At 41.1% G+C, this 19,113-nt stretch overlaps 1 protein-coding gene across 1 annotated transcript in view; it reads right to left on the bottom strand.

The window, feature by feature from the left end:
* The window catches only part of GOLM1 (golgi membrane protein 1), a 113,412-nt gene that overhangs the window by 20,084 nt on the left and 74,215 nt on the right, over positions 1-19,113 (bottom strand). Inside the window, exons 4-5 of the mRNA XM_043968798.1 lie at positions 10,901-10,955; positions 7,007-7,109 (exon numbers count right to left, since the gene is read on the bottom strand). Of these exons, the coding sequence (XP_043824733.1) occupies positions 7,007-7,109; positions 10,901-10,955 (158 nt within the window). The remainder of the gene's footprint in view (positions 1-7,006; positions 7,110-10,900; positions 10,956-19,113) is intronic.

The raw sequence follows: 19,113 nt of genomic DNA, 5'->3' as shown, positions 1-19,113 counted from the left end.
ATAAAATTTAAAATGCTACAGAACAACTAAATAAGCTAAAGTACTAAAAACAACAAAGACAGACAAAGAAACCATTCAAGATATTCCAAGATATGTCTTCAAATGGATAAGGAACACACTTAAAGAAGCTGACCAAGAATTGACACTCATAAGGAAATCCTGAGTCTAATAAGAGATCATGAGATAAGCCCAATAAAAATCATAGAATAAATCAAACTAGAATTAAATGATGCATGGGGCAGCTAGGTGGTGGAGTGGATAAAGCACAGGCCCTGGATTCAGGAGGACCTGAGTTCAAATCTGGCCTCAGACACTTGGCACTTAACTAGTCGTGTGACCCTGGGCAAGTCACTTAACCCTCAATGCCCCACCTAAAAGAATTAAATGATGCCAAAAAACAAGGGTGTGTGTGTGAGAGGGGCAGGGGGAGGGAGGGAGAGAGAGAGAAATTACTATACATAACTTCATACAATGCAGAACAGGTAGAAAATAGAGAGGAGCTCAAAGAAATCTCTGAATTATCCAAATTATTAGAAAATATGTAGTTCCAAGTGACAGATTCAGACTGTGATGCAGCAATTTCAGAATTACTCACATCCCAGAAATTTAAGAAAAACAAAAGAACCTGAACATTGTATTATAGGAAATCAAATAAAATGTTCCCAAAGTGACCAAGCAACAACCTGGTGAAGTATAAATAAAAATAACAAATGGATAGGATCCAGAAAATGAAAAACCCAAGATTTATCATACCTAGGAGGGAGGAAAGGAGGGAAGAAAGTAGGGAGGAAGGAAGGGAGGAGGGAAGGAAGGGAGGGAAGGAAAACATTTAACTGGAATAACTCTTACTATCCTGGCTAGAGGTAGCTATAACTGACTCATAAAAAAGTTGAAGCAGATCTAAGAATGGTTAACAAAAGACCTATAAAAAACTCTCTGGATGGGAAGAAGCTGCCTCATAGAGATAGTTCTGTGAAGATACAACAGATAGCAACAGCAGCTGAGCTGAGAAACATTACCAACGAACAGTAGGAACAGTGGAGGAAGTAGCCCAGCTTCCTCCTGTGTGGGGAAGCACCAAGTGACAAGTTGTAGAATCAAAGAGAAGAGTCAGAAAAGCAAGCCATGCAACACAAGTCTTCCAAGGCCATTGGTATCCTCTCTTCCATGGTAGAATGTGTCCTTGTGTGTGTGAAGGAATTGTTCCTCCTTATTTACGTCACTATTCTGCTTTGTTAAAAACTCTTCTGGGGGCAGCTAGGTGGTGAATTGGATAGAGCACCAACCCTGGAATCAGGAGGACCTGAGTTCAAATCCAGCCTCAGACACTTAACACTTACTAGCTGTGTGACCCTAGGCAAGTCACTTAACCCCAATTGCCTCACCAAAACAAAACCTCTTCTGCTGATTATTTCATGCCAAATCTGCTTTGATCTCTGAGAGAATGAATACACTGGATGGAGGCTGAAGCTGGAGATCTGAACAGAGAGTGACCCAAAGGGGACCCAGGTGTAGCATTTGTGAGTCCAGAACTATATACCAATAAGAGAAAAACAAATGCAAGCTTCAAAACTGAATGTACGGGGGGCAGCTAGGTGGTGCAGTGGATAAAGCACTGGCCCTGGATTCAGGAGGACCTGAATTAAAATCCAGCCTCAGACACTTGACACTTACTAGCTGTGTGACCCTGGGCAAGTCACTTAACCCTCATGGCCCAGCAAAAAAGGAAAAAAAGAAAAAAAATGAATGTATGAATCACTTACCAAGAAAGAGTAATCAAGAGCACAGCAAATTTTGCAGGGACAAGAGATATACAAGCAATAAAAAAGCTTTCCAAAACTAATAAGCATAAGCCATGAACCCAGAATTATCTACCTATCAAAACTCAGTCTGCTCTTATGAAGGCAGGAGAGGAGAACTGAGAGGTGGGAGAGGGGGAGGGAAAGAGAAAGCAAAGCCAAAGGTTGTAAAACTTCACATTGACCTGAGGAAGTTCAGGGAAAAAAATATTACTTTTGTTTGTTAATTCACCAGGTTCAACTTGGTGAAACATTAAGGTTTATGTAATATTTTTAATTCTTTATTTTGTATGTCCACATAATTATTTCGTTTTATTGATAGTTATTAAATTTATGATCTAAATGAATTTTTATTTAGCACACAGTTTTTTTCTTCTGCCTGTAAGGTACTTTTGCATGAAGATAATACTTAAGTTAGGTCAGGATATGTGTTGGAAACAATTAAATGACATTACTAAGTGTGTAACTATTTCATGAACTAGAAATTCATTGTGTTCTAAAATAAGCCAAGTCTGATTACCCAGAAACCCACATTTTTAGAACAAAGGCCTGCTTCTGTCTGAGTTATTGATTAGCTATGTGACCTTGGGAAATAATTCATCTATGTCTGTTCCCTGTGTGGTATTGATATAAAATACCTTTTTTCCCGATTCATAGACAACTAGTTCTGGGGGTCATCTGACTACTCTCTGCTCAATTGCTCAATCTTATAATCAGTCATTTAACTGAAATATTTACCTCAGCACATATGGAAGTGTTTTAAGAACTTGAGAAATTCTTGGGGCAGCTAGGTGGTGCAGTGGATTAAGCACCAGCCCTGGATTCAGGAGGACCTGAGTTCAAATCCAGCCTCAGACACTTGACATGTACTAGCTGTGTGACCATGGGCAAGTCACTTAACCATCATTGCCCTGTGGATGGATGGATGGAAGGAAGGAGGGAAGGAAGGAGGGAAGGAAGGAGGGAAGGAAGGAGGGAAGGAGGGAAGGAGGGAAGGAGGGAAGGAGGGAAGGAGGGAAGGAGGGAAGGAGGGAAGGAGGGAAGGAGGGAAGGAGGGAAGGAGGGAAGGAGGGAAGGAGGGAAGGAGGGAAGGAGGGAAGGAGGGAAGGAGGGAAGGAGGGAAGGAAGGAAGGAAGGAAGGAAGGAAGGAAGGAAGGAAGGAAGGAAGGAAGGAAGGAAGGAAGGACTTAAGTCTTCCTGACTCCAGACCCTGCGTTCTATGCACCATGACTTCACCTAGCTACCCTTTCCCTCTGATACTAGAGTCTAATAAAAGAGATAAGACAAACACTTAATAGTACACATAAATAAATGACATTTCTACATAGGAGCTCAGGGCTAGAGCCTGGCAGCTAAGAGAGTAGAATGCTGGACTTGAATCCAGGAAGACCTGAGTTTGAATCTTGCCTCGGAGGCTTACTAGCTATGTGATCCTGGGCAAACAACTTCATCTCTCCACGCCTCATGTTTCCCAACTATCAAATGGGAACAATGACAGCCCCTACTCTACCCCTACCTCCCAGGGTTGCTGTGACGGTCAAATACGATAATGTATATAAAACTCTTTGCAAAACCTTAAAGTGCAATATCAGTGTTAGCCCGATGGTGAATAAGTATAAGAGTATTCTATCCTTGCCCTTCAAACATTCCAAAGGCAAAGAGAGCCTAGAATTAAATCAGGCATTTGCATCAAACCAGCTATACAGGCTTGCCAATATATTCTGTGCTCTAAATAGATAGCCAGGAGGAATTCTGAGGAGTCCCTAATACAGGTCCCTGATTTAGCTTGTGTTTCCTAAAGGCCCAGAGACCTACTTTTTGGTTTTCTTGTTTCTTCGTTTAATTATATTTATTTATTTGGGGGGGGGGGGCGCAACTGGGGTTAAGTGACTTGCCCAGGGTCACACAGCTAGTACGTGTCAAGTGTCTGAAGCCGGTTTTGAACTCAGGGCCTCCTGACACCAGGGCCAGTGCTTTAATACACTGTGCCACCTAGCTGCCCCAACACCTACTTTTGGTTAAAAGGAACTAATTTGTGAAATGTGCAGAATATTACAGCTAACATTTATATAGCACTTGAAGGTTTGTACAGTGTTTTATAAATATGTGTTCACTGGATCTTCACAACTCTGGGAGGTTGGGCAGTGCCATTATCCCCATTTTATAGATGAGGAAACTGGGGTAGGCAGCAGTGAAGTGACCGGCCTGAGGTGATGTAGCTAGTTAAGTGTCTGAGGCTGATTTTGAGTTTAGGTCTTCTTGCATCCAAGTCCAGTACTCCATCCACCGTGCCTCTAAAGTCATTAGATATTGTGACTATTCTACTACAGGTTCAGTGTATGCTATGAAAAAGTATAACAAATGATCAGTAGAAAGTATTAAAAAAAATTGATGCTTAAATGAGTATGTTAACCATCATATGGCATCACATCATAACATATACCACCAGTAATAGCTCTTGATCACTCAGCTGATTTCATCTCGGTATGGGAGAAAAAAGCATGAAGGCTCACTGTGATGGCAAATGCTTGCAATCCCAGCTAGGGGTCAGAAGCTAAGGGTGGTGGACCTTGAGCTCAAGAGTTCTGAGTTACTGAGCACTAAACTGATGAGTGTCTGCACTAAGTTCAATTTTAATACTGCTTCCGCCTAAGAGAGGAGCCTATTAGGGGCGGCTAGGTGGCGCAGTGGATAAAGCACCAGCCCTGGATTCAGGAGTACCTGAGTTCAAATCCGGCCTCAGACACTTAATACTTACTAGCTGTGTGACCCTGGGCAAGTCACTTAACCCCAATTGCCTCACTAAAAAAAAAAAAAAAAGAGAGAGGAGCCTATTAGAGTAGCAATGAACTGGATGGGAAGCCCACTAGGTGCACAACCCACCCCTTCCCCCTCCCAGTACACGGGGAGGCACAAATGAAAAAGAAATCATTTGGGAGATAATTTAAGCACTTTCAATAGTCCCAATAGCTCCAACTATAAAAACCCATCCTTCTTTAAACCTGAAGTTTCCTAGTGTTCTGTATTCATACATTTATATACACCTCCTTATACTCATACCTCATTTTGGATCACTGATTTATAACTATAAAGTTATTTGGGTTTATGTTTTATTTCCCTCTGTGATCCTCTAAACTCCTTCAAGGCAGGTACAGTGTCTTCTTTAAGAGAAGCACATCAAAAAAAAAAGAAAGAAAGAAAGAAAGAAAGAGAGAGAGAGAGAGAGAGAGAGAGAGAGAGAGAGAGAGAGAATAGCTTACACAGTTTCTCAGGCAAAAACATCTATTAAGTGAAGCAGAGTACATTCTGAGCAGTAAATCAAAAGAAATTCCATTTGGAGGTAAAGAGGGAGAGAGTGTGTGTGTGTGTGTGAGAGAGAGAGAGAGAGAGAGAGAGAGAGAGAGAGAGAGAGAGAGAGAGAGAGTGGGAGTGGGAGCGAGAGCGAGAGCGAGAGCGAGAGAATGAGAGAAAGAGAAACAGAGAGACAGAGAGACAGAGAAGATGGGGTGAGTTCTCTACCTCTACATTCATTGGCTTTTCCTGCACAGACCTGTTGAGTCTTAAAACAAGGGGTATGGGTGTGGTAAGTAAAAGAAAGACAGACAGAAAGACACAGAACACAGATACACACAGGGAGATGGAGACAGAGAGGGAGAAGGGAGTGAGGAAGAATGTATAACAGCAAAGACCATTGTATACAACTCCTTGAGCTAAGTATGGTGACTGGGGAAGAATACAGGTGCTTCCTTATTTAAATCCAAAAGGTACTGCTGAAGTGTTCACTGGAAGACCAGCCTTTACCAATATAAAAAATGCAACTTCATTGCTTATCTGCTGGGCAAGTTTTCACTAACACATCAATGGATTAAGATTTATTCTGATCAAAATGTTTGGGATGTATTTTTGTGGTTAAGAATTGAAGCTTTGGCGGGGTGTGGGGGGGGGGAAGCAATGAGGGTTAAGTGACTTGCCCAGGGTCACACAGCTAGTAAGTGTCAAGTGTCTGAGGCCGGATTTGAACTCAGTCCTCCTGGCTCCAGGGCCGGTGCTTTATCCACTGTGCCACCTAGCTGCCCCCAGAATTGAAGCTTTAAGCAATAAAAGGCAGTATGACTTAATATCAAAGGATCAATATCAATATTAAATACCAAAATATTTATATAAAGCACTAAGTTTTGCAAAGTACTTCACTTATGTTAACTCATTTGATCCTCACAACAACCTGGGAGATAGGTGTTACTATTACCCCCATTTTACAGATGAGAAAATTGAGGCTGAGAAAGGTTAAGTCATTCCTCAACACCATGACAATCATAGAACCTGGATGTATTGAATGGATCAATCATTATGTACCCTACAGTGCCTAAGACAAGGCACTTTTCTGTAATATGGACTCATTTCTAACTCTAGTGAAGCCTATGGGCCCTTTTCTCAGAATGTTTTAAAATAAAATGAAATACAGGCAGTTAGGTGGTGCAGTGGATAGAGCACTGGCCCTGGATTCAGGAAGACCTGAGTTCAAATCTGACCCTGGGCAAGTCACTTAACCCCAAATGCCTCAACAAAAATAAAATACTGAGGATTTCAAAGGAAACCAGTTTTCAGTCATTCTGAAAAGCAATTTGGAACTATGCCCAAAGGGCTATAAAATTGTGCATACCCTTTGACCCAGCAAAGCTACTACTAGGTCTACATTTCCCCAAAGAGATCAAAGAAAGGGAAAGGAGCCATATGTATGCAAATGTTCATAGCAGCTCTTTTTGTGGTGGCAAAGAACCGGAAACCGGAGTGCCCACTGATTGAGGAATGGGGGAACAAAAATTATGGTATATGAATGTAATGGTATAGCGCTGTACTGTAAGAAATGAAGAAGGGGATGGCTTCAGAGAAATCCAGCAAAACTTGTATGAACTAATATAGAGAGAGGTGAGCAAAACTGAGCGAATGCTTCATCCACAACAATATTGTAACGACAAACAAGTTTGAAACACTTAAGAACTCTGATTAGCACAAGGATCAACTGAGACTTCAGAAGACTCATGATGAAACATACTACCATTTCTTTCTGCACTCTAGCTATAATCAAATGGATTGGCAAGACTATGTATGCTGCCAATTTCTTTCTCTGTCCTGCGACTTTTCAAAAAAAAAAAATTGCTTCCGAATTTCAAACAACAACTGTGCTTGCAGTTGATAAACACACTTACAGATCATAAGAGAATTTCCTCTCCAGGTTGGTCTGGTTCTTCTGAAATTGAAGTATGTCCTGCTGGAGTTTGCCATAGTTCTTCTGCAAGTCTTTCAAATGTTCTGTGCCAAAAATTAAGAATAGTGATCACTAGAGGATCACAGGTCCCAGGCAACAAACACACAAAGGCCAGAGAGAAGGAAAAACCGCAATACTCTAACAGCAAGGTACAAGTGTGGAAGATGAAGATGGGAGATGAGGAGGAGACAAAAATAGGAAGCAAGAAAAAGAAGGCAAGGTAGACCATAATAGTCACACCACCAGCCATCTCTATTTGTCACATTTAATCACCAAATTCCTAAGAGTTCATGCTTTGAGAGGAGAGAATCTGGCACCTGCTTTTTATTCAGCTATCTTTCAGAAAGATCCAAGTTCTCTTCCAAATAAATACCTTTGCCCACCCCTTCTACTCCTGCCAAATCTAAAGCATATGAGGAAACTTCACTTGGATGCTACAAAGGATGGAGAAAGTGAGATCGTACCTAAGAACCTGAATCCCACACTCCCTCCTCATCCCAGACTGGGATCCTCCTCTGTGTGTTCCTCAAATGGATTTGAGGTAGCTAAAAACATTGGACTTGGAATTAAGAAGAGGCAAGTCTGAATCCCACCATAGATACATGGGAGTTGTAGGACCCTAGGCAAATCACTTAATTAACCTCTTGTCTCTTTGTCTGTTTCCTCACCTGGAAAATGGGGATAATATCAGCACCTCCCCTCACAAAGATAGCATATAGGGGTAGCTAGGTGGCGCAGTGGATAGAGCACTGGCCCTGGATTCAGGAGGACCTGAGTTCAAATTTGGCCTCAGACACTTAACACTTACTTACTAGCTGTGTGACCCTCGGCAAGTCACTTAACCCCAATTGCCTCACCAAAAAAAAAAGGAAAAGAAAAAACAAAGATAGCATATGTAAACATTTGCAAACCTTAGAGAGTTATAGGAATGCCAGTAGTTTTTGTTGTTCTCATCTTATTATTATTGTGCCAAATAAGCAACGATCTCCATTGAGAGGACTACCAGAAATCATTCTTTGGCCTACACTTACTTCACTTAAGTCTCCTTCTACTTATTTAAATATTTTGTCTATTCATATTTAAATATCCTCATTTCAATATTTAAATAAGCCATATAAATTTATTAACTTGCAGGTGAGTATTTAAATAAATGCCCTCCTTTTACTAATTAAAATTGACCCCAACATTGTGGTGTCATTTTGATCTTATTCAGGCACAAAGGATAACGACTGACCAACTCATTTAGATCCGAGCTTTTCTCTGGTTCTGGGGTAGCAATCATTTACCCAATGAGCTTATCTAGAAGCTGGCATGTTTCCCTTAAAGAAATGGATCACCTTTCTTTCCCCCATTCTCTAAAGCTTTGCTTGTAGCAATATCTCTGCAGAAGAGCCACACTGCTTCATGGGGAAAATAGGAGGGGGTCACACACTGGCAGAGGGAGAACGATATGCGAGGTAGTGGGGTGGTCCCAGCACTGCACTTGGAGTCAAGAAGACCTGAATTGTGCTGGTTGGCAAGTCACGTGATTCCTCTGGTCTTGGTTTCCTCATCTGTAATGAGGGAGCTGGGCTTTAATGACCCTTAAAAGACCCTCCCAGCTGTAAATTCACAATCCCAAATATCTTGTAAATGTCTCCTGTGGTAGGTTGTGGTGGCTACAAAGACAGACAGGTTCAGGAATGATGCGATCCACAGGGTCCTGCACTCCAAACTGAAGAGCTGGCACCATAAAATGTCATTAGAGAGATAGAGCACCGGCCCTGGAGTCAGGAATACCTGAGTTCAAATCTGGCCTCAGACACTTGACACTTACTAGCTGTGTGACCCTGGGCAAGTCACTTAACCCTCATTTTCCAGCAAAAAAAAAAAATGTCATTAGAGCTGGAAGGGACCCTACAGGTCAACTGGATCAAGACCCTCAATTTCTAGATGAGAGAGAGTGACGAGCTGACTAATCCCAGGGCACGTGGCTAATCAGGGGAAGAGTTAGCACAGGGAACCAGGTCTTCTGGGTCTCCCAACATTGTGCTTTCAACCATACTCCTACACAACCTCACAATTTCCTCATGACTTTTCCATTCTCCTCTACCATGTGTTCTTAGGATTCTTATAAGCTCAAGCCTGGCAGGTCCCTGCACCTCTGTTCTCTCAGTTTCTTCTCCCACAAAAACGGAGAATTTAGACTGTTGGATCTAGAATCAAAGAACCGGAGGTCAACTCCTACCTTTGATGCTTCCTACCTAGGTGGCCTTGGGCAAGTCACTTGATTGCTCATAGCCTCAGTTTTCTCATCTGTAAAATGCAAGACTTGAACTAGATAGCCTCGAAATCCATTTTAGCTACAGAACCATGATCCCCAAATCTCTAGAGTCCCTTCCAGCTCCAAATTTCTGTGGTCAAATGAAGAGCACCCAGTGGTAAAAAAACATCAACAAAAAACCAAAACAAAACAAACACCTCCCAAACAGCAAATGTTAAGACCCTTGATGCATTTATTTCCTCATAATTACATCAAGTGCCATGAGAAAAATGAATTACAAATAGCAGAATTTAATTAAAGCAACCAAGAGATAGACCTACAAGAATATGAATTCTTGTTGAATAAAAAGGAGGATAATTTGTGTTCAGGATATTCCACTTAAAATTAATTTTGATTAAAAACAAAAAAGTTTCTTTCTCTAAGATATATATATATAACCTAGAAAAAAAATCAATCACAGATTTAGAGCTGGTAGGTTACCTGGGGACCACTGAATCCAACCCCCTTAACTGAACAGATAAAGAAAATAAGGCACAAGGAGAGTTTAAGTGACTTGCCCAGGATCACACAGCTAGTAAGTGAAAAGAAAAGCATTTCTTATTTTCTATCATTTAAATTCATAAAAATAAACACAATCCATATGGTGACCCTATTTTCCAAATCTAAAACCAGGTTGCAAGAACAATAAACTTTATCTTGCTGCTATAAATGTACATTTATATTATGTCAGACTAATGCAAATAATATTTTATTTTGCTGAATAGAAAAGGTATCACCACTGCCACACCTCCCTTCTCGTGGGTGGGGCATGTCTCTTCAGCTTATGATTCTCTTGATTTTAAATTTCTTGTCACAAAAGTTCATGGTTTAGACCTGAAAAGGGCCCATAGAGATCGTCTTTACCAACGCCTTCCTTCTATGGATAAAATTGAGGCCCAGCAAGTTTCAAGTGCTTTGCCTAAGGTCAAATAACTAATCATATGAACCATATATTTTCATTGTGATGCTAACTGATTGGATTCAAATCAGTTTCTACCAATACTAGGATTTCTAATGCATCCAGAGGGTTTCTGGAGACAAAGGGATGGAACTTTTAAAAAACTTTTAATTGTGAACTTAAATATCAAACAAAATGTCCAATGGGCATTTCCATATAACATAGTAGAACAGAAATAGAGGACTGGATGTGTCACTACGAATCTCTTTGACGGGCAGGTTGCTTTTCTTTTTAGGTATATATTTAGTTCAACTGAGACAGACTATTTTATTTTATTTTATTTTTTTGGTGAGGCAATTGGGGTTAAGTGACTTGCCCAGGGTCACACCGCTAGTAAGTGTCAAGTATCTGAGGCTGGATTTGAACTCAGGTCCTCCTGACTCCAGGGTTGGTGCTCTATCCACTGCGCCACCTAGCTGCCCCCAGGACAGACTATTTTAAATGAGGACTGTCCCAAAAAATATCCAAGCCTTATGACAGTACTAAAACTCCCCAAAAAATCACAAGAGGAAAGGCTAGTCTTTGTTGGCCAGCCTTAATTCTGGCTCAGGGCAAATGGCAGAAGAAATAAATACCTTTCAGGCTCCTGATGACTTTCTCACTTTCGGTGATGTTATTTACCAAAAGTGCCTGAAAAGAAGACAAAACCAACATGAAAATTCTTCCCTACATCAGCTTAAAGGAAAAGAACACATTGAACAGAAAAGAAGACATTCATTTCTACCAGTAATCAACAATTCCTTCAAGTTCCCCCCAAGTCACATACAAAGCAGCTGTCATCAGTGCTAGGCTCACATTCAAGGAAGGACTTAATCAAAATGAAGGCAGCATCTGCAGAAAAGGAAGGGGTGGGGAGAAGGCATTTCAGGAACTACTTTCCACCTGACGTTCATGTAACCAGAGGAGAGGGTAAATAGATCCTTTCCTCCTTGTCAGTCCAGCTCAGAGTGCCCCCTCTGCATGTCAACATACACACACGCCCATTCACAAATAAAAGCTTGAGTTACATTTGTCGCCTGTGGTCTTATAACCTCAACAGCTGGTATAGACCAGCTGGGATCACTCAATAGACTACAGAGGGTCAAAAATCCAACAGTGCTTAGTATCAGTCCAGCCCTACACATCTCTGGCCACTGAGGCAAGTGAAGACTGTAAATGCTCTGTGCACCCCAAATTCTGTAAATTCCAAATTACAGGAAGAAATAAAGGGAGGAATAGGTTAATGATTCCATCCAATGAATTCCTTCACTTAGCCCATGTAAACATTAGAACCTTTACTTACAGGAAATATGTAAATAATACTTCTTACTTCAAGTTTAAGAGGCTGTTAGTTCATCAGCATGGTGCTCTCTCTGCTGATGGAGCTCAAAGTCCCTCCATGCCATAGGATGATTTAATAAATGCAGAGATGTCACCACCTTGCCAACAAAGGTCCATGTGGTCAAAACTATGGTTTTTCCAGTAGCAATGTATGGCTGTGAGAGTTGGACAATAAGGAAAGCTGAGCACCGCAGAATTAATGCTTTTGAATTGTGGTGCTGGAGAGCACTTCTGAAAGTCCATTGGACATCAAGGAGGTCAAATTAGTCAAAATTTAACAGAAACTAAACTAATTCAGCCTATTTACTGGAAGGTCAACTAGTGAAACTGAAGCTTAAATGCTTCAGCCACATAATGAGAAGACAAGACTCATTGGAAAAGACCCTGCTATTGGGAAGGATTGAAGGCAAAAGGAAAAGGGGATGGCAGAGGATGAGATGGATAATCAGTGTCATGGAAACAATAAACATGAACTTGGAGAGAATTTGAGAGACTAGAGAAAAGAAGAGCCTGGTGTTCTAAGGTCCATAGGGTCATGAAGAGTTGGACATGGCTAAATGACTAAAACACCACCACAACATGTTCCAAAAGCCAAAAACAAATCCTTCACCACCTAGTGGACCAAGCTTCTGATGATGGAGCTCTATAAGAATGGCCAGTTGGTTCCTGAACAAAAGATACTAGTTTATTCTCATGTCTGTATTCAAAGTTTCATTGGAACAGTCTTTAAGACCTCATGTCCACTCCACGATGAGACATCGAAAGAGGACTCTAGCGGAGATGATAATGACAATAACTCTTTGCAGCTTACCCTTTGCTCATTTTATAATAATTCTCTAAAGTATGTAGGGAATATATTCTTAACTCCATCTTGCAGATGAGGCAACTAAGCTCCAAGGTACCTAACACCAATGTAGATAAGAAAGTCGTGATCAATCAATAAACATTTATTAAGTGACTACTACGGTGCCACTAAGCCCTGGGAATACAAATACAAAATGAAAGGCCCTGTCCTCGAAGAGCTTAAATCATCGATGAAGAGGCAGATAGACGGCACACAGTGGGTAAAATGCTGGGCACAGAGTCAGGAACATCCGAGTTCAAATCTTGCCTCAGATGCTAACTAGCTGTATGCCCCTGGGCAAGTTATATAAAATAATAATGATGATAACAACAACAATAATAATAGCATTGCTATAGAACTTCAAAGCTTATAAGGCACTTTTCATATGTTATCTCACTTAATCCCTACAATAACTTTGTGAGGTTGTTGTTCCATCATATAGAACTCTTCATTGACCCCATGTGGACCAAAGCACACTAATGCTTATCCTTGGGGTTTTCTTGGTAAATATACTGGAGTGGTTTCCTATTTCCTTTTCCATTGGATTAAGGCAAATGGAAGTTAAGTGACTTGACTGAGACTAGATTTGAACTCAAGTCTTCCAACCTCCTGATCCAGTCCTCTATCCCCTGAGCCACCTACCTGCCTCCTTTTTGTGAGGAAACTGAGGCAGCCAGGGGGGTGGTAACTTGCCTAGGGTCATACATCTAGTAAGTGTCCAAGTCAGGATTTTAACTCAGTCTTCCTGGCTTCAATTCTAACCCTTGTCACTGTGCACCTAGCTAGCTAAGCTCTAAGTGCTTCAGTTTCTTCATGTGTAAAATGAAAGGGTTGAACTCCATGGTTTCCAAAGTCTCTTCCAGCACTAGATCTATGTATGACTGTATTTATTATATTTTGGTCCTAGGAAAACGTTTTAACTATTCCATACAAACGCAAAGCAGACAGGGACCCGGATCTCATTGGAGTGGGCTCATGGAGGGAATAGCTTTCATACCCAGTTGGGAGGAGCAATCTATTTAACCCTGCAGGAAAATAGGAGGGGAAGAGGACAAGGAAGGAAGGGTGAAAAAAGGGAATACAGAACAAGGGAGAGGATAGTCAGAAGTAAGGCACCTCTGAGGAGGAATAGGTAAAAAGAAGATAGAGTAAATGTCATGGGAAGGGAGTGGGATGGAGGGAAATAGTTATGATGATTGATTATAATGGCAAAATGTATGGTACCTACTTTACTGGGCTTTTGTGAAGAAGATTCTCTGTCAAGCTTAAGGTTGATATAGAGGTTGTGATGAACAGGATGCTATCGGGAAAACCTGGAGAGACCTACATGAGCTGAAGCAGAGTGAAATGTATTGTATACAAAATAACAGCAATAGTGGGGGATGATCTGCTGGGAAGCATGTGGTTGTTTTCAGCAAGGCAATGATCCAATGTAACCCTGAGGGACTTATGAAGACTGCAGCCCATCTGCAGAGAAAGAACTGATAGTATCTGAAAACAGATGGAAACACATTTTAAAAAATTTTTTTTTCATTTCCTCTTTGACAATTCCTTAATCTGAAGTTTTGGGTTTTTTGACTGTTTTCTCTCACAACTAGCTAATATGGAAAATTTTCCATGACTACTCATGTATAACTTATTTTGAATTGATTGAGTTCTTGTAGGTGGGGGGAGGAAATGGAGGGGGGAAGAGAAGTTGGAACACAAAGTTTTTTAAAAAGTGATGTTAAAATTTTGTTTTTACATATATTTTGGAAAATAAAATTCTGTTCAGAATAAAAACAAACAAAACAAAACAAAAAACAAAAAAACAAATGCAAAGCAAAAGGAACCAGTAGCAATGGATAAACCACTGATTTGCTGAGTCAAAAGACTACATCATTTCCCAGGCTAAGCTGCTGACTAACTGGAGGCAATGTGGGGTTTTGGGATGTCTTACATTTGTTTGGGTACAGTGCAGTGGATAGAGCCCCGGGCTTGGAAATCAGGAAAACTCATTGCCCAAGTTCAAATCCTTCCTCAGACACTTACTAACGGTGTGACTCTGGGAAAGTCACTTAATTCTGTTTGCCTCAGTTTCCTCATCTGTAAAAATGAGCTAGAGAAGGAACAGGCAAACCACTTGCAATGTCTGTGCCAAGAAATGAGGTCATGAAGAGTCAGATGCAATTAAAACAACAAAACAACATCATTATTTTGGGGGTCAGTTACTGCAAATTCCTTTCCCTTCCATGGATAACTTTCCAACTCTCCATCTTTTGTATATGGTTTTCTATGTATGTGTTGTCTCCCTCTATAAAATGTCATCTTCTTGAGGGCAGGGATTTATGTCTTGGCATCCTCAGCACCTAGCACAGTGTCCGGCACACAGTCAGCACTTTGTAGATTCTGATTTGGAAGCAGGGTCGTGCTGAAACCAACTCCAGTGAGTCAATTGTTAAAATTTCAGTACAAGCATTTAGACCTCCTAAACCCGCAAATGCTACAAATCAGGGCTTGATGTTCTATTTCTCTTGACTCTGTCTGCTCATCATTTGACTGTCATTTAATTTTTGAGTGTCTACACTTGAGAAAGTGATAGAGAAAATATTACTAATGAAGATTAAATTTTAAAGTATGCCCAGATAGTTACCATTACACCCCTGTCTATATGTGATCTTGGAGGTCACCTAGTCCAGCTACCCCACATTATACAAATGAGGATACCGAGGTCAGAAGAAGTGAAGTAACTTGCTAAATGTCACACAACTAGTAAGGGTATGAGGCAGGATTAGAACTTCAGGTCCTCCTGACTCTACAACCCAGCACTCTAACCACTGTGCCACCAGCTACTTCTCTACTCATGATGTAAGTTCCTTGAGCACAGGGGCTTTGCATCCTTAATGCCTAGAACTGTGCCTGGTATCACTAGGCCCTTAATAAATGTTTATGGATTAGGGGCAGCTAGGTGGCGCAGTGGATAGAGCACCGGCCCTGGAGTCAGGAGTACCTGAGTTCAAATCCGGCCTCAGACACTTGACACTTACTAGCTGTGTGAACCTGGGCAAGTCACTTAACCCCAATTGCCTCACTAAAAAAAAAAAATGTTTATGGATTGACTGAGTAAGTAATGTAAGTAATATTGGTAGGGCAACCTAAAAACTTCATCTGCCTCATCTGCAGAATGAATTCAAGCCCAGGTGTTTTGGGTTTGGGGGTTTTTTTTTGGTTTTGTTTTGTTTTGTTTGTGGGGCAATGAGAGTTAAATGACTTGCCCAGGGTCACACAGCTAGTAAGTGTCAAGTGTCTGAGGCCAGATTTGAACTCAGGTCCTCCTGAATCCAGGGCCAGTGCTTTATCCATTGTGCCACCTAGCTGCCCCCCAAGCGCAGGCTCTTTGACCACAAGTCCAGTGGACTTCATCCATTGAACCATGGTGCTTGCCATTGTTTCACAGCTGACTGCTTGGTGTATTGGAAAGAGGACTCAAGCCAACCTCTGTCTGTTTACTTAAACCTTCTGGATCTCAGTTCCCTCTTCTGGAAAAATAATAACAGTACTTACCCTCACAGGGGTACTACAAGAATCAACTGAGATGTTGTACTTAAAATGCTTTGTAAATCATAAAGTTCTTTTAGATGTAATTTTAAAAAAATTTTTAAAGAGGTGAGTAGGAGGTGGGAGAAGAACAGAAGTGGGTTGGTTTCAAGAGAACCCAAGAGAATGACAAAGTTAGTTTGAAGGGAACAGCAGGGCTGCCCTTCAAACTCCCATTATTCCCATAAAAACAAAAGACATTTTAAGGTAAGAAAACAGTGAGGCAAAGGGAAGTCAGAAATGAGGACTGATGAAAAGGCTTTCTCATACACTGGAGGGATTGAAAACATAAACTCAACTTAAGTCCAAAGACATTTTCTAAGCACCTACTGTGTACACGCACTATACTAAATTTATCTTTCTTTTCTTCTTTTTTGGGGGGAAGAGGAAGGAATGGCTAATGCATACATTTATCTGAAATGATTATAGATATTTGTAATAGGTTTTGTTTTTCTTGCCTTCTCACTGGGTTGGAGAGAGCAAGAAGAGAGAGAATTTGGATCTAAAAAAAATAATAATAAAGGCTCTATCCTTTAAAGGAAGAAAGAAAGAAAATGGAAAGCAATGAACAAGAACTGGGCAAAAGTGAAAGAGATTCAAGGGTAGAAGCCAATGTAAAGTTGATCTGATTTTACAAGATTGAGATTTTGAAAAGAGATAGTCATAAAAGTAGGAAGAAGAGGGAGTGGAGTTTGTGGTGAAAACAGAGAATAGGTTCCTCAATGAGAGGTTAATGATTTGCTCAGGTCTAGACAAAACCACAACCTGACAGCAAAGTCAATCAATCTAGTTTTGGCTAGCAGAGCCACATGGCTACAGTTACTAGAACCATTCCTCCCTCTGAAGATTAATGCAAAGACAGAATCCCTTTTAAAGCAAGACTTATAGGATCATAAGATTTAAGGGTGGAAGGGGCCCTTAAAGACCTTATAATCTAATCTCATTTTATGAGGGGGAAGGAAAGAGTATGCATTTATTAAACACTTACTGTGTGCCTGACAAAGTGCTAGGGGCTTTACAAATATTATTTTATTTGATCCACACAAAAACCCTGCAAGGTAGGTGCTATTATTATTCCTGTTTTCACTGTTGTTCATTTGTTTTTCACTCATGTCCAACTCTGTGACCCCATTTGGGGTTTTCTTGGCAAAGATACTGGAATGGTTTGCCCTTTCCTTCTCCAGTTCGTTTTACAGATGAGGAAACTGAGGGAAACAGGGTTAAGTGGCTTATCCAAGTTCATACAACTAGTAAGTGTCTGAGGCCAGATTTGAACTCATTAAGATGAGTCTTCCTGACTCCAAGTCCACCACTCTATCCAGTGCACCACCTAGCTGCCCTATCCCTATTTCACAGTTGAGGAAACTGAGTCAGATAGCAGTTTAAAAATTTGCCCCGGGGGGGGGGCAGCTAGGTGGCACAGTGGATAAAACACTGGCCCTGGATTCAGGAGGGCCTGAGTTCAAATCCGGCCTCAGACACTTGACATTTACTAGCTGTGTGACCCTGGGCAAGTCACTTAATCCTCATTGCACCCCCCCCCCAAAAAAGAAAAAAAAATGACTTGCCTAGAGTCAGACAGAAGCAGGATTTGAAGGGCAGGTTCATTTCCTTTAAGTGTTGGCGTTCAAAGTGCAGTTAGGAACTTGGACACAGGGAATTAGGTTTGTTACAGTCCTTATGAGGGAATGAGAGTGAAAACAGCTCAGTTTCATGTCTTTCTCCACTGCTCCTCAACAACTGAGGAGCAGAGAAAGAGAACTCTGTTGTCGAGTTGCCCAGGATTGAGATATAGCAGGTCTGCAACAGTCTGGGACAGAAGTGGGTGGCAGTTCCTATCTTCCCAGCAGGATGAATGAGGTGGCTCATCTGAGGCTGTGCAGACAGGCAGTGACAATTATCTTGGGAGAACTATGACCTTTGTCCAGTCTTGTGCTTCATCCAATACTAACCCTGATGCAGTCAGTCATCAAGACCTTATTGAGTGCAGAGCCTCGCTTGGTGATGTCAGGAGAGTCATTTGGGATCATGGGATCCTGGATGGAAGGCTGGCAAAGGTCCTTGAAGGTCACTTAGTCTGATCCCTTCATTTACAGATAAGAAAATGGAGGCCTATCGAGGTTCGGTCATTTACACAGATAATAAGGGCAGATAGACCCAGAAAGCAAATTTAGGTTCTCAGATTGACATCCACGAAGTGCCCTTTCTACCACACCCCCACCAGATCTCATTTTCCTGTCTTCCTGATGGGCATGAGGAGGTGGTTTATGAGGCCACACCCCACTGCATCTCCATTTTTTCAAAATGGCAGGACAGACTAGGAATCTCTAAGGTCCTCTTCTGGGCCTAAAGTCTAGTCATTTTAATCCGGAATCGAACTGTTTAGGCCTTAGACAGAGCAGCTCACTTAATACAAGTGTTCTGTTTTGTTAAAAGCAAAGTCAATTAAAGAGTCAAAATGTTCCCTATCACTTCATCATGTTCCGGCTGCTCTCCTCAAAGAAAGACAGGGCTTACAAGCTGTTTATGTGCCTTGTGTAACTGACTATAAAGTGAAACCGTCCGATGGTGCAATAGATAGAGGTCAAACTGGTAAAATATTGTGCACACAGGAAATGGAGGCGAGAAGATTCAGCAACCACATGATTTCGGAACACAGGATCATTTTTAGCAAGGATTTTTTTTTTTTAAACTACCACATTCTGAAAGGAGAAGCTGAAGTGCTACAGAATACAAACACTTAGGAGAGCCAATGGAGATTAGAATGAGCCACCAGGATGAGGATGTGATCTGAAGATACTAAAGGGTAGATAGTGTTTTATCTTTTCCTTCTTTCCTCTTTAACACATGCACACACACAAATACATATGTATGTATATATCATATATACATACATACGTACATATACATATGCAGTACATATATCAATTCACATCCACACGTATGTATATCGATAGCAATATAGATATAGATATGAGATTATGTGTGTGTTTTCTCTCTAAAAAAGAAAAAGAAAGTCAAGAGAGGGAACACAGAATAATAGACAGG

The sequence above is a fragment of the Dromiciops gliroides genome, chromosome 1, assembly GCF_019393635.1.
Source record: "Dromiciops gliroides isolate mDroGli1 chromosome 1, mDroGli1.pri, whole genome shotgun sequence".
NCBI lineage: Eukaryota > Metazoa > Chordata > Mammalia > Microbiotheria > Microbiotheriidae > Dromiciops > Dromiciops gliroides.
This window is presented reverse-complemented; position numbering and strand designations above follow the sequence as displayed.